The sequence below is a fragment of the Monodon monoceros genome, unplaced genomic scaffold (genome assembly GCF_005190385.1).
Source record: "Monodon monoceros isolate NGI ecotype Baffin Bay Population unplaced genomic scaffold, NGI_Narwhal_1 Super_Scaffold_21, whole genome shotgun sequence".
NCBI classification, from domain to species: domain Eukaryota; kingdom Metazoa; phylum Chordata; class Mammalia; order Artiodactyla; family Monodontidae; genus Monodon; species Monodon monoceros.
Genome location: NW_021703778.1, coordinates 73,490,393 through 73,507,075, shown reverse-complemented (window position 1 = coordinate 73,507,075; position 16,683 = coordinate 73,490,393). Strand labels below are relative to the sequence as shown.

The following is a 16,683-nucleotide window of genomic DNA, read 5'->3' as shown; positions in this document are numbered from 1 at the left end:
ATTCAAGAGGTTATCCATAAGTTACTAAAGTAATAAACATAAAAAAGAAAAGTACATGGGAAGAACACAGGAAGAGAAACGAAAGGGAGGGAAGCTAAAAGGTGCATTCACGTGGCCTAAAAAACCATGCCCTCTCTGCCTTCCACCATGTTTACTGCCAACCAGCAGAAAGATAAGAGTAGCAGCTGTTTCCAGGGCCACTCTCAGGCGGTGTATACTCACATTTGTGTTGCACAGCTTGTACTGCCGATAGGCCCCAATGCAGGAGATTGCTGTAGATCGGGCAGGCTGGGAGAAGCTCTGAGCTGCCCTGTGGGCCCCCAGGCCAGGGCTGCTGCTTGTTTCTGGGTTGTGGAAGAGATTTGAGGCTTCAGGGAAGCCTTGGTCATGGGTCAAAGGCAGCTGGTAGATGGAGCCTTCCGAGACTTGCAGTCCAGGACGAGGTCCGCTGTCACTCTGGTACAGAGGTCCATGTCGGGGGGCCCGGTGGGCTGGAGGGTTGTAGCCATGGCTAGAACCAGATGCCCCCTGGGACCTGGAATTCCGGGATGAGGGCCTCTGCCTCCGAAGCCTCTGTGGCAGGTGTGCAGAGTCCGTCTGCAGTGGTAAGATGTATGGGGCCTTACCATAGCCATACATGCCAGGGCCGATGGGACCTCGGGTCCTGCTCCTAAAGAGAGACACACAAGAGAGGATTTTCATGTTGACCCAGAAGCTCTGATCCATGGGAGAGGGAACTGGGTAGGAACAGAAGCCTGGGAGAGAGCTTATAGTGGAACAAGGAGGTAAAAGAGGGCTTTCTAGGAGAATGGAAGATTCTGGAGGCTGGAACAGAGGCTCTACAGAGGCTGCCATGTAGAATGAAGGTGGGAATCAACAGTGGGTGATGTGACTGGTGGAAAATGAGGTTAGAACGGTAAGCTGCGGCCAGTATGTGATTTATGTCAGGGAGTTTGGGTGTTTTTGTAGGTTGTAGGGAGCCACTGAAGGTTTTTTGAGAAGAATAAAGATAGAATTGTAATTTCAGCCAGAGTAACGTCCTGTTCGCTCTTTTTCAGATAATAGTTTGTGGGGGTTTTTTTTCTGACTTAATTGTACCTGATATTTCAGACCCTGTTTCCATGACCATTCCAGCCCAAATAGCTTTTCCAGGTAAATGGAACCTAGCTAAGCAACCAAAGACTAATGCAGTCCTGAGGCGAGACTTGCTCTGGGTCAAACTCAATCCCTGATGAAACGAGAGGAAGCTGAACAATGCGGAACCCAGGCGGAACAATGAGTAAATGGTCATCTTCACATTGGTATGGATCTTTAGGTTTTGTCAAGACCAGCTGCCTTGTGAGGTCTTATGACAATCATGTAAACAGAAGTGTGCATGTAAATTTCCAACAACTGGCTTTCCAGTGGGAAAAAAGCCCTGATTTGTGCCATTTGTCCATTTCCACGGTGTAAGTACTCCCACCATGGCCAATTTCAAGCTATCAATGTGAAGACACAATCATCTCTAACAAGCAGGGAAAAAAACTCCAGCACACCACTGCATACAAATGTATTGTGAAAATACTGTTTGCAAAATACAGAGTTAGGAATGATGAAGAAATATAAAAGTGAATCAGAGAGGGTTCCCAAGATCCCAACCATACAACTGAAAGTAACTAGAACATAACACAAGGTGGGGTAACAGCCTCGGGAGCAATACCACAAGCAATGCGTCAGGAATTCTGAGGCAAGAGAATGCCTCAGAGTTCCTCCCCCTTCTGTCTGTGGGGATCTGAGAAGGTTTCACCATCACTGGTCTGAGAGTTGGGAAGCAAGGTTCCAACGCTGTGGAAGGATTTAAGTAAGACATATAACTCTTACTTATTTGTAAAATGACTGAACTGGATTAAATGACCACGAAGGTCGTTCCAGCTCTAAAATTTTATGCTTCCATAATAATTAATTCTACATTTATGTAAAATTGGAAATGTGCCCAAGAGTTTCTACAGGATGGCCCCATTAAAATAAGCACATTAAAATAGCAATAAAGGTGAAACATTAATTTCTGCCCTCACGAGGAAATTCTTGCTTCACTCTACATAACCACTGAACGTAACATTTAACAGACCACAACTAATTATTAACATCTTTATCATTAATTGCACCATCATTCTTAGCTGATACAGTTAAGAATTAAACTGTGCTAATGTTTATTTTGCCTTTAGGCATTTCTCAATTAATCTTGGCAACAGTAAGGACTCTATGAATGATGGGAGGATCCAGAATGTTGCTTTGAGAGATGCAATTAAGAAGTCGGTCTTAGGAGGAGCTTCAAGATGGCGGAAGAGTAAGACATGGCGATCACCTTCCTCGCCACAGATACAGCAGAAATACATCTACATGTGGAACAACTCCTACAGAACACCTACTGAACATTGGCAGAAGACCTCAGATGTGCCAAAAGGCTCTTGGTACTCTAGCCAGGAGTCAGGGCTGTGCCTCTGAGGTAGGAGAGCCAAGTTCAGGACATTGGTCCACCAGAGACCTCCCAGCTCCACGTAATGTCAAATGGCAAAAATCTCCCAGAGATATCCATCTCAACGTCAAGACCCAGCTCCACTCGACGACCAGCAAGCTACAGTACTGGACATCCTATGCCAAACAACTAGCAAGACAGGAACACAAACCCACCCATTAGCAGAGAGGCTGCCTAAAATCATAAGGTCACAGACACCCCAAAACACACCACCAGACGTGGACCTGCCCACCAGAAAGACAAAATCCAGCCCCATCGGCCAGAACACAGGCACTAGTCCCCTCCACCAGGAAGCCTACACAACCCACTGAACCAACCTTAGCCACTGGGGGCAGACACCAAAAACAATGGGAACTATGAACCTGCAGCCTGCGAAAAGGAGACCCCAAACACAGTAAGATAAGCAAAATGAGAAGACAGAAAAACACACAGCAGATGAAGGAGCAAGATAAAAACCCACCAAACCTAACAAATGAAGAGGAAATAGGCAGTCTACCTGAAAAAGAATTCAGAATAATGATAGTAAAGATGATCCAAAATCTTGGAAATAGAATGGAGAAAATAAAAGAAATGTTTAACAAGGACCTAGAACTAGAGAGCAAACAAACAGTGATGAACAAAACAATAAATGAAATTAAAAATTCTCTAGAAGGGATCAATAGCAAAATAACTGAGGCAGAAGAATGGATAAGTGACCTGGAAGATAAAATAGTGGAAATAACTAGTGCAGAGCAGAATAAAGAAAAAAGAATGAAAAGAATTGAGGACAGTCTCAGAGACCTCAGAGACAACATTAAAAGCGCCAATATTTGAATTATAGGTGTCCCAGAAGAAGAGGAGAAAAAGAAAGGGACTGAGAAAATATTTGGAGAGATTACAGTTGAAAACTTCCCTAACATGGGAAAGGAAATAGTTAATCACAGAGAGTCCCATACAGGATAAATCCAAAGAGAAACACACCAAGACACATATTAATCAAACTATCAAAAATGAAATACAAAGAAAAAATATTAAAAGCAGAAGGGGAAAAACAACAAATAACATACAAGGGAATCCCCATAAGGTTAACAGCTGATCTTTCAGCAGAAACTCTGCAAGCCAGAGGGTGTGGCAGGACACAGTTAAAGTGAGGAAAGGGAAAAACCTACAACCAAGATTAGTCTACCCAGCAAGGATCTCATTCAGATTTGACAGAGAAATTAAAACCTTTACAGACAAGCAAAAGCTGAGAGAGTTCAGCACCACAAAACCAGCTCTACAACAAATGCTAAAGGAACTTCTCTAGGTAGGAAACACAAGAGAAGGAAAAGACCTGCAATAACAAACCCCAAAAAATTAAGAAAATGGTAATAGGAACATACATATTGATAATTACCTTAAATGTAAATGGATTAAATGGTCCAATCAAAAGACATAGATTGGCTGAATGGATACAAAAACAAGACCCGTATTATCCTGCCTACAAGAGACCCACTTCAGACCTAGGGACACATACAGACTGAAAGTGAGGGGGTGGAAAAAGATATTCCATGCAAGTGGAAATCAAAAGAAAGATGGAGTAGCAATTCCCATATCAGACAAAACAGACTTTAAAATAAAGACTATTACAAGATACAAGAAGGACACTACATAATGATCAAGGGATCAATCCAAGAAGATATAACAATTGTAAATATTTATGCACCCAACATAGGAGCAACTCAATACATAAGGTAAATGCTAACAGCCATAAAAGGGGAAATCAACAGTAACACAATCATAGTAGGGGACTTTAACACCCCACTTTCACCAATGGACAGATCATCCAAAATGAAAATAAATAAGGAAACACAAGCTTTAAATGATACATTAAACAAGAAGAACTTAATTGATATTTATAGGCCATTCCATCCAAAAACAACAGAATACACTTTCTTCTCAAGTGCTCAGGGAACATTCTCCAGGACAGATCATATCTTGGGTCACAAATCAAGCCTTGGTAAATTTAAGAAAATTGAAAATGTATCAAGGATCCTTTCTGACCACAACGCTATGAGACTAGATATCAATTACAGGAAAAAAATTGTAAAAAGTACAAACACATGGAGGCTAAGCAATACACTACTTAATAATCAAGAGATCACTGAAGAAATCAAAGAGGAAATCAAAAAATACCTAGAAACAAATGACAATGAAAACACGACAACCCAAAACCTACGGGATGCAGCAAAAGCAGTTCTAAGAGGGAAGTTTATAGCAATACAATCCTACCTCAAGAAACAAGAAACATCTCAAATAAACATCATAATCATACACCTAAAGCAATTAGAGAAAGAAGAACAAAAATCCCCCAAAGTTAGCAGAAGGAAAGAAATCGTAAAGATCAGATCAGAAATAAATGAAAAAAAAATGAAGGAAACAATAGCAAAGATCAATAAAACTAAAAGCTGGTTCTTTGAGAAGATAAACAATATTGATAAACCACTAGCCAGACTCATCAAGAAAAAAAGAGAGAAGACTCAAATCAATAGAATTAGAAATGAAAAAGGAGAAGTAACAACAGACACTGCAGAAATACAAAGGTTCATGAGAGATTACTACAAGCAACTCTATGCCGATAAAATGGACAACCAGAAAGAAATGGACAAATTCTTAGAAATGCACAACCTTCCGAAACTGAATCAGGAAGAAACAGAAAATATGGACAGACCAATCACAAGCACTGAAATTGAAACTGTGATTAAAAATCTACCAACAAACAAAAGCCCAGGACCAGATGGCTTCACAGGCGAATTCTATCAAACATTTAGAGAAGAGCTAACACCTATCCTTCTCAAACTCTTCCAAAATATAGCAGAGGGAGGAAACTCCCAAACTCATTCTATGAGGCCACCATCACCCTGATACCAAAACCAGACAAGGATGTCACAATGAAAGAAAACTACAGGCCAATATCACTGATGAACATAGATGCAAAAATCCTCAACAAAATACTAGCAAACAGAATCCAACAGCACATTAAGCGGATCATACACCATGACCGAGTGGGGTTTATGCCAGGAATGCAAGGATTCTTCAATATACGCAAATCAATCAACGTGATACACCATATTAACAAACTGAAGGAGAAAAACCATGTGATCATCTCAATAGATGCAGAGAAAGCTTTCGACAAAATTCAACACCCATTTATGATAAAAACCCTGCAGAAAGTAGGCATAGAGGGGACTTGCCTCAACATAATAAAGTCCATATATGACAAACCCACAGCCAACATCGTCCTCAATTGTGAAAAACTGAAACCATTTCCACTAAGATCAGGAACAAGACAAGGTTGTCCACTCTCAGCACTATTATCTAACATAGTTTCAGGAGTTTTAGCCACAGCAATCAGAGAAGAAAAAGAAATAAAAGGAATCCAAATCGGAAGAGAAGAAGTAAAGCTGTCACTGTTTGCAGATGACATGATACTATACATAGAGAATCCTAAAGATGCTACCAGAAAACTACTAGAGCTAATCAATGAATTTGGTAAAGTAGCAGGATACAAAACTAATGCACAGAAATCTCTTGCATTCCTATACATCATTTTTCCTAACGATGAAAAATCTGAAAGTGAAATTAAGGAAACACTCCCATTTACCATTGCAACAAAAAGAATAAAATACCTAGGAATAAACCTACCTAAGGAGGCAAAAGACCTGTATGCAGAAAACTGTAAGACACTGATGAAAGAAATTAAAGATGATACAAATAGATGGAGACATATACCATGTTCTTGGATTGGAAGAATCAACAGTGTGAAAATGACTACACTACCCAAAGCAATCTACAGATTCAATGCAATCCCTATCAAACTACCACTGGCATTTTTCACAGAACTAGAACAAAAAATTTCACAATTTCTATAGAAACACAAAAGACCCCGAATAGTCAAAGCAATCTTGAGAATGAAAAACGGAGCTGGAGGAATCAAGCTCTCAGACTTCACACTATACTACAAAGCTACAGTGATCAAGACAGTATGGTACTGGCACAAAAACAGAAAGATAGATCAATGGAACAGGATAGAAAGCCCAGAGATAAAACCACACACATATGGTCACCTTATCTGTGATAAAGGAGACAAGAATATACAGTGGAGAAAAGACAGCCTCTTCAATAAGTGGTGTGGGGAAAACTGGACAGCTACATGTAAATGAATGAAATTAGAACACTCCCTAGCACCATACACAAAAATAAACTCAAAATGGATTAAAGACCTAAATGTAAGTCCAGACACTATCAAACTCTTAGAGGAAAACATAGGCAGAACACTCTATGACATCAATCACAGCAAGATCCTTTTTGACCCACCTCCTAGAGAAAAGGAAATAAAAACAAACAAATGGGTCCTAATGAAACTTAAAAGCTTTTGCACAGCAAAGGAAACCATAAACAAGACAGAAAGACAACCCTCAGAATGGGAGAAAATATTTGCAAATGAAGCAACTGACAAAGGATTAATCTCCAAAATTTACAAGCAGCTCATGCAGCTCAATATCAAAAAACAAACAACCCAATCCAAAAATGGGCAGAAGACCTAAATAGACATTTCTCCAAAGAAGACATACAGATTGCCAACAAACACACGAAAGAATGCTCAACATCATTAATCATTAGAGAAATGCAAATCAAAACTACAATGAGGTATCACCTCACAGCGGTCAGAATGGCCATCATCAAAAAATCTACAAACAATAAATGCTGGAGAGGGTGTGGAGAAAAGGGAACCCTGTTACACTGTTGGTGGGAATGTAAATTGATACAGCCACTATGGAGAACAGTATGGAGGTTCCTTAAAAAACTGAAAATAGAATTACCACGTGACCCAGCAATCCCACTACTGGGCATCTACCCTGAGAAAACCATAATTCAAAAAGAGTCATGTACCACAATGTTCATTCAGCTCTATTTACAATAGCCAGGACATGGAAGCAACCTAAGGGTCCATCAACAGATGAATGGATAAAGAAGATGTGGCACAAATATACAATGGAATATTACTCAGCTATAAAAAGAAATGAAATTGAGTTATTTGTAGTGAGGTGGATGGACCTAGAGTCTGTCATACAGAGTGAAGTAAGTCAGAAAGAGAAAAACAAATACCGTATGCTAACACATATATATGGAATCTAAAAAAAAAAAGGTCATGAAGAACCTAGGGGCAAGATGGGAATAAAGACACAGACCTACTAGAGAATGGATCTTAGGACACGGGGAGGGGAAAGAGTAAGCTGGGACAAAGTGAGAGAGTGGCATGGACATATATACACTACCAAATGTAAAATAGATAGCTGGTGGGAAGCAGCCGCATAGCACAGGGAGATCAGCTCGGCGCTTTGTGACCACCTAGAGGGGTGGGATAGGGAGGGTGGGAGGAAGGGAGATGCAAGATGGAAGAGATATGGGTATATATGTATATGTATAACTGATTCACTTTGTTATAAAGCAGAAACTAACACACTATTGTAAAGCAATTATAGTCTAATAAATATGTCAAAAAAAAGAAATGCTAGCAAAGATTCATGCAGAAAGATAACAATCTCGAAAGAAATTAGATTAAAAATCAACAACAAAGAAGTCTTAAAACAAACAAACAAATATCTATATCTATATATAAATATATATAGATATATATATGTTGGATGTAATTTGCTTTTTTCTTCTTGTGGCAGGCCAGGTAACATGAATGAATGACATCATGAAAAAGTGAAGGAAAGAATTTCTGTGTGTGTGTTTGTCTTTTTTTTTTTTTTAAAGATCTGAAAGCCTAACAAAAATTCTAGCTTCACAGAAAGTACTGGGTGGAATTCCCAGCTGAAGGTAATATGGAAATAAACACACATGGAGTGATGCTTCTCAAATCTGAATGTGCACAGGAATCGCCTAGGGATCTTGTTGAGAGAGTCAGATTCTGATTCAGGAGGTCTGGGGTGGGGCCCAGGATTCTGAGTTTCCAACAAGCTCCCAGGTGATGCTGGTGATGCTGGTCCATAGACCAACGACTTTGGACCAGCATCACCAGCATGACTTGAGGAACAAAGTCAAAGAACAGAATTGACATTCCACACAAAAGAGTGAGAATTCAACAATAAAATTTATTATGCTTAATGGAGAAAGACAGCTATAAAATTGTTTTAAAAACCTCTGAGTTTGTGACATATACAAAAGTCTGCTGGTCTGGGCCGGGCTGCACTGCTGTAGCTCAGTGAGAGGTGCTGAACCCAGACTGACTGGACCTTGCTCTTGGAAAGTAGAGGAGGCAGAGGGAGAGCCTACTACAGTTGGCTGATGACTTCTGTAAGCATCTTTCCAAAGGCTGCCCATCACCCCTGAGGGGGTAACTGATACATGTGCACATGTATATTTTCGTACTCACACTGCCTTGTGGGAGGCTCTGCCTAAACCAGAGAACCATTCAAAACCCACCCGAACAGCAGCACCATCGGAAAGAGGATGATTCAGAATCAAATGGCCAGTTAATTCTGATAAACGGACTACAGAGAAGGAGCAGCCAGTTAGGGTGTGCTTGTGAGAGAGATGATTTCTGAATCCTTGACTCAGAACACTTGGACAAGCTGCAGATTCATCCCCACTTGGCCAGGAGAATGTGTGTTTTCCTTACAGCCGGCTGGTCAGAGCTAATCATCCTGATGGTTCAGAATGGCCTCTTCCCCACCAGGACAGAGTCCATCTGGCCACTTGCAAGGGAGCTGACATGAACTGGGTAGATTTATGCGGAGTTGGGATAATAAGCACAGATGTGGCCGAGAGGATCTGTGTAGCCAGTTAACCCTACCAGGGGTGCTCCCGGTAGGTGCCCTGGGGGCTGTTAGGTTGATTAGTTCTGCTTAGTCTCCCCATAACCCATCTCTGGGATTTTACTTGGGATATCCCATTTGTCAAAGTTCTAGCTAATTTTGGAAAGTTAGGTCTTGAGAAAGAAATGGAAAAAGACTGAGTTGGAAGTCAAGGACATGGATGTTTGTAAAGCATAGTGGTTAGACTTGGACTCTGAAACCAGGTTTCCTGAGTTTGAATCCCAGCTCTGCCACCTGGTATTTATGAAATTTGGGTCAGTCACTAGGTTTTTGTTTTTTTTTTTTGCGTTACGCGGGCCTCACTGCTGTGGCCTCTCCCGCTGCGGAGCACAGGCTCCGGACGCGCAGGCTCAGCGGCCATGGCTCACGGGCCCAGCCGCTCCGTGGGATCCTCCCGGACCGGGGCACGAACCCGCGTCCCCTGCATTGGCAGGCGGACTCCCAACCGCTGCGCCACCGGGGAGGCCCAGTCACTAGGCTTTCTGAAGCGCTTAGGATGAATTGAAGCATTTAAGGAGACACTCACTCTCAGGGTCGTGATGTCTCCTTAAACGCTGCACCTCAGGTCCAGTCCTGGCCCTGCATGCATTTATAAATAAAGATGATAATAGTGCCTTCCTCTCAGGTGTTGTAAAACATAAACGACTTAAGAGCAAAGGACTTAAATAATGCCTTTCACAGAGCACGCTTCATATATGTATTTGCTCTTTTTAAAAAAAGTTCAAGCTTGGCCATTTACTAGCTCCACAAACTCTGGCAAAAAAATGCACCCTCAATTTTCTTACCTACTAAATGAGTTACACCCACTAGGATGGCTATAATAAAAGGAACAAATAATAACACGTGTTGGGAGAGGATGCAGAGAAACTGGAACCCTCATGCATTCCTGGTGGGAACGTAAAATAGTGCAGTCACTTTGGAAAACTATCTGGAAGTTGCTCAAAAAGTTACATGCAGTATTTCCGCGTGACCCAGCAATTCCAATCCTAGGTGTATACCCAAGAGAAGTGGAAACATATGTCCAAGCAAAGACTTGTACGTGAACGTTCATAACAGCTTTGTTCGTAATAGCCGCAAGATGGAAACCACCCAAATGCCTATCACCTGATGACTGGATAAACAAAACAGAGCGTATCCATACACTGGATTACTACTCAGCCGTAAAAGAGATGAAGTACTGATATATATTACAATCCTGATGAACCTCAACACTCTTCTAAGTGAAAAGAGCCAGACACAAAAGGCTATGTATTGCATGATTCCATTTATGTGAAATGTCCAGAAACAGCAAATTCATAGAGACAGAAAGCAGATTAGCGCTTACCAGGGGCTGGGGGGGAGGGGAGAATAGGCAGTGACTGCTAAAGGGTACGGGTTTCTTTTTTGGGGTGATGGAAATGTTCTGGAATTAGATAGTGGTGATGGTTGCACAACCTTGTGAATATGCTAAAAACCACTGAATTATACACTCTAGATGGTGAATTTTATGGTACATTAATTATATCAATAAAGCTGTTATTTTTTTAAAATGGGAGCATGAATAATTCCCATCTTATCTACTTACAGTGATGTTGTAAAGGTCAAATTGAGGTTACCAACAGGAATGCATTTCTCAAATCTGAAAGCAGTTTTGATCATTCATTTTCCATCATTTGTTTCGACAACCTTTAACAAACTTTTATTGATCTATGAGCATATCATGTGTGATATTTTTTTCTGCTCATTCACATTCCCAAGTCTGACGACATTAGTAGGTGCAGAGCCTCCCTCCCCCACAATGACAAGAACAAGGCAGTAAGGGTTCTGACAGCAGGTTCCGGTCCCAGTTCTTCCAATGACCTACTATGGATGTCTGGGGAAATTGTTGTTTCTTGAGAAAATGGCTGCAAATAGCATTTTGGAAAGGGTAAGAAGCACATAAAACACTTTTCTTACAACAGGCTGGCTACCATCCAGGGGCTCATTATGTGTGATGCTGTGCAGCTTGGTGATGTTAATCCTGACCAGTCAGTGTGATGATTCAAGCAAAGACACCACATCTAGCCTCCCTCTTCCCAGCTCTATACACGAACCCTGAAGTGTGTCACCTACAACTACCACCTGAAACTGACAACACCCAAGTGTCTACTGCCTGCCCAGACCCCTCTTTTGAGCATCAATCCCATGGACCCAACTAACCTCTAGACTAGCACTGCTTCTCATCTGTGAGGTGCACGCAAGTCACCTGGGGATCTTGTCAAACTACAGCTTCTGATTCAGGAGGTCGGGGGGTGGGGGTCTGATTCTGCATTTGTAACCACCTCCCAGAGGACACTGATGCTGTCGGTCCTGGGACTACACTTTAATTGCTCTACCTAGACATCCCCCCAGACATCTCAACACATTCAAGCCCAAATTCATCACCTTCACCCCACGACACAAAAGGGTTCTCTTTCTAGTTCTTCCTATACTCTCCTTCTCAAGCTTGAACAAGCATCAGAATCACCTGCAAGTCTTATCTAAACAGACCATTGAACCCCACCTGCAAAGAGTCTGATTCAGGAGATTTGGGGTAGGGTCTGAGAATCTGCATTTCTTACAAGTTCCCAAGGGATGCTGTTGGTCTGTGGGCCACACTGCTCTGTTTCACTCCCAAGTACCACACCATACCCTGAAGTCGGCTGGCTCTTCTGTTCTCCTCACCCCTGTATATTAAGTTCAAACTTCGTGGCTCAGTCACCCAGCCTGCACCACATGGCTCGTCACACCCTGGGTACGGCGTGGACCACCCACACTACAACACTTCTTGGAGTTTCCCAACAGAACAACCCAATTTATTTCTCCATATGCTCTGGCTATGCTGTCTCCTCCTCCAGGCTGCCTTCCCCACCACCATTTTCTACAACTCTCTGTTTGCCCTTTAGGACTTAGCTGAAGCATTAATTCCCCCATGAAGCTTTTCCTGGTCCGAACCCCAGCTCAACCCTTCACGCCATAGCATCCATGTCCTTCTCTTTTGTCCTTCCACTGGACCCCATGTAATTGTCACAGCACAATAACCTTTTATTATGCCGATTTCTTTAGTCTGCCTTAGTTTACCAGACTGTAGGCTCCTTCAGAGCAGGGGGTATGTCTTACTTGTCTTACATCCTTAGAACCTAGTACAATGGCCAGCATAGAGTAGGTGTTCAATAACTGTTGAAAAACTGAAATAATGAAGGAATGGCTCAAACCATGATTGCCAAAGGAAGGGAAATCTCCCCTTCCCCTTACTCTCTGTGTTTGATTTCCGGTGCATGAATTATCCCTCTATGTAGCAATAAAAGTCTCATCTGTTGGGTGAGACCATAACTGTTGTTCCACTGAATTTTTTTTAAATGTAGCTGTTTACGGATGTGGGGAGGATCTTAAGAAGCAAACGCAGAAATCCCCAGTCAGAACTCTACTTAAAGGTTTTGTCTGCTGTATACACGATATCACAAAGAGAATACAAGTCAGCAAACTTAATACTTAAATAGGCAGACATTTCAATTGGACGCAAAATACCCACTTATAAAGAAGCTGTAATCCCCAAAGACTGAAGGGACAGAAATAGTTAGGGGAGAAAATATTCTTCTGAAATGTCACTGTCAATAACTGAAAAGTCATACACTCCCAGAAGATTTTAGATCAACAAAGGCCATCACCAGCCTTGTGCCCAGCTTCTCTGGAGTCTGGATGTGCTTGGGCAACATAGCCTAGGTAAGGAATAGCACTGGCTCTGTGACATCCAATCCAGTATTTACAGTGATGACAAACACCCAGTGCATATTCCCAGGTTGTTTACAGCATCCCCATCCATGAGGTACCCAAGTCAGGGTCAGGACCCTCACGCCCTTTTGACTTCTCTTTCCACCAGATTTGTTTTCATAAACACAGCCCTTGGTCATTACCCTCTGTTTCAAAAAACACTCATGGCTCATCTCTGCCTAGAAAATAAAGTCCAAACATAGACGGTTTTAAGGCACGTTTGGTTTGATGCCACGTTAAGTCCTTCATCATCTGGTCTCAGTCTCTCTTCCCAAATTCAACTCCAGTCTTCATCCTCTCCCCCGTCTCCTGCCGCCAACCCTACACTTCCCAGGCATAAAGGATCACTCAACATTTCCCAAACACACTGAGCTCTTGTGCCTCTAAGGGCCGGCCTGGAATTCTACTCTACCTACCGACTTCTGAACTGGTACAGCCTTCCAGGCCCAAAATAAACATCAGCGCCTGTATGCTTCCCCCAAGTGGTCCCCACACAGTTAGTGCTCTGCAGTCTGCACACCCCTCTGCCAATGGCATTAACACTGTATCTTGGTAACGCTGGTAAGTAAAAGGTCTGGCTTCCCCACAAGTCTTCTAGTCTTTGGGGGCAGGGCTTGTCAGTGTCTTATTCCTGTGTGTGTAATCCGTGAAATTAGCAGCGGGTCTGACCCAGAGGCACTCTGTGAATGTTTGTTGAAATAGCACCTGTTAGAGACCATAGCTTAATTGCTCAGCATTTCTTACCAGTGGGTCAGTAAAGGTTACCTCTATGGATCAATCAGTAGAGATATAAAGGCTCTAAGTTCCAATAAGCAAGAAGTCAAGGCATTCCCACACTTCTGGGTGGGAAGCAAAGGGAGCTGGTGAAATTAAAAATCAGTAGCCAGTGGCCACCTAGGGAGACCTTAATGCTCAAATTCGAGGGGAGGGAGAATGGAAGGGAACAGCAGCTGAAGAGCAGAAACCTGCGTTCACCAGGGGGCCTCGTGATCCAAGGCAAGCTGGAGGGAAAGGAGTCTGCAGCTCAAAGCTGGAATGAGAGCCCTGTGTTCCGAAAACTTGCCCTGTTCCATTGTGATCACCTGCCAAAGGGAGAAAGGATAGAATGTGCTAAGTTCAAAGAGGCTGTGAGCAAATGGTTTAGGTTGAGTGCATATGTCTTCTTAGAAGTTCAGAAGACTGAAAGCCCTGCCAGAGCTGTTCCAGGCAATAAATTCTCTGGTGTCTGCAGAAGATAAGAGGCAAAAATCTGACCACTTAGGGAAATAAAAATTAAGATGAGGAAAACAAAAGCTTTCTTGATTGTCTGTCTACCGGGTGGTACACACTGTCACACGCGTTAGCTGGTTTAACCACATCCGCTCCCCGGAAAGTATTCAAGGTCTGGATCTAAAGACCAGCGTATAGGTTTGCTCTGAACCTTCAGGGAAGAAGGATCTCAAAGGCTTATACATGGTTGAGGGGGGGGGAGAGGCAGGAGGGAGAGAGGGAGGAAGGACACAGGGGCAAGTGACGAATGATTCAAGAGGCAAGCAATCTAGCAAAGAAAGCAGAAAGGAGAGACTCTGAGTTTAAAAGGCCCTCTTTGCACCAGGAAGCCAAGCCTCAAGACCCTACCCTCAGTGACCCAACCCAACCGCTGGCCTCCCAGAAGGCAAGGACCATAGCGCTGTCCCCGCACACACCCCCAAATATAAAACAGCCTTCAGAACGGACCCAGTTCTTCTGGGGCAAGGATCCCAGGAGATGAATTAGACTTTGATGTAGATCTCGCCATCAGGCTGCTTCCCCTTGTCTAAAGGATGGTGTTTGAAAGGCAGCCGAGTATCCCTGAGAACAAGTCACCACAGTGCTCACTGGTGCCACTGCGCATCTGAGTGATCCTGGGTTTCCAGGGCTGATCTTCAGGTGCCTTGTGCAGTGTGGGCCCCAAGGGGTGGAATAAGGGCCATTGGGGGGGTGTTGATGAAATAATGAAGGTAAAGGGCCTAGCCTTTGTGGATGCTCCAGAATTGTGGTTACCATGACAGCTGCACTGTCCCCAAGGAGAGAGACACACAGCCTGCAACCTTGACACACGAAGGTCACTGCAGAGGCAGACAGCCAAACGGGGGCTGAGAGGTACAGCGCTGGCTTTGCACGAAAGAACAGTAAATGCATTCATTTCTCCGGCGTAACTGAGAGGAGCCCTCTTGGGGATCAAACCTGTTGCTGGTGTGTGTTGTGATCTGAACCTGAGCGGCCCTGCGTGACTCAGGGGCTTAGGGGAAACCAAATGAGACTGGAGTGGGGCAAGGTGCCTGGCCAGGCAGGTGCCAAGCAAACGTGAGCTCCTAACCCCTCTCCCCTGGGGACTCTCAAACAGTGCTCTCTGCCCCAGAGGCTGAGCCCCCAGCAGGTTGAAGCAAACTGAAGAGCTATTTTCTAAAGTTCTGCTGAATCTATTAATGCAACAGTAATAATGATGATAATGCAATGTACATTTCTTGAGCATCTTTTATGTGAAAGGCCCATGGAGGAAGCAATGGTATTTCTCTCATATTCTGAATGTCTCCCCAATCTGAGCTTTGACACATACCACTTTCTGGGTACCCACATGCCATATATCACTTCATTTTTTCTTTATTATAAATATGAAATATTTCAATTATAACGGTCGGGTGTGAAAAATGATGCATAACTTTCTTCTTTGGGTTAGAGGAAGTTTTTTAGGTACAAGTCTGTCACCCTCAGTTAATTGAAGGAAAAAGGGATTTGTCCTCGATGTTACTCCATCCCCAAAAATGGCACTGTGTACTTAAATAAATTCAGTATTCAGATCACAGTAATTTATTGAACACCTGCCAAATGTTTTATGCATGTTATCCATTTAACCCTGCAAACAGTAAAGTGGGTCATTATTCCTATTTTATACCTAAGGAAACTGAGTCTAAAAAATATTAAACAACCTTCCAAGCTAGAAAGTCTGTGTGAATGCATATAACTGAGATATTAACAAATGTTACTGAATGAATAAATGGTAAGCTCTTAAGGAGCTTAAACAGCTGCAGTGGGAGCACAGCTTATAAATAACAAATGCCACTCACAAAGGATTACAGGGAAGGACTGTTTGGAATGAGCATTTATTGGAAAATAGCGTGGGGGAAATTAGTTTCCCTCCAAATCCAGAAAGAAAACATTTTCAGCACTAGCCCATGCGTTCTAATCACCAAGGAAAAGGAAATCTTAGCTAACTGCTGCTGGATCCACAAGGCCCATGGAGGACTAAATGCTTTTATAAGAAAAAGATTCATGAGGGAAAAAAGAAAATAATGCATGCCTGGAAGTCAGACTGTAAAGAGGAAAAGGAAGTTCCTGGGGCAAGGTCTGATCTTGACCTAGGCCTGACGTAGGGGGCATTAAGCCAAGAAATAAGTCTAGGGGACAGGAAGAGAGAACAACACAGTGATTAAAAGCAGAGGCTTAGAGCCAAACTCTGGTTCAAATCCCTGTTCTACAGCCTACTAGCTCTGGGCCCCAAGGCTCATCACTTCATCTAAGTGCAGAGTTCTTCTCGTA

General features: G+C 42.8%; 1 protein-coding gene across 1 annotated transcript in view; it reads right to left on the bottom strand.

Annotated features, from left to right (window-relative positions):
• The window catches only part of THSD4 (thrombospondin type 1 domain containing 4), a 558,493-nt gene that overhangs the window by 465,517 nt on the left and 76,293 nt on the right, over window positions 1-16,683 (bottom strand). Inside the window, exon 4 of the mRNA XM_029236987.1 lies at window positions 223-670. Coding sequence (XP_029092820.1) covers window positions 223-670 — 448 coding nt within the window. The remainder of the gene's footprint in view (window positions 1-222; window positions 671-16,683) is intronic.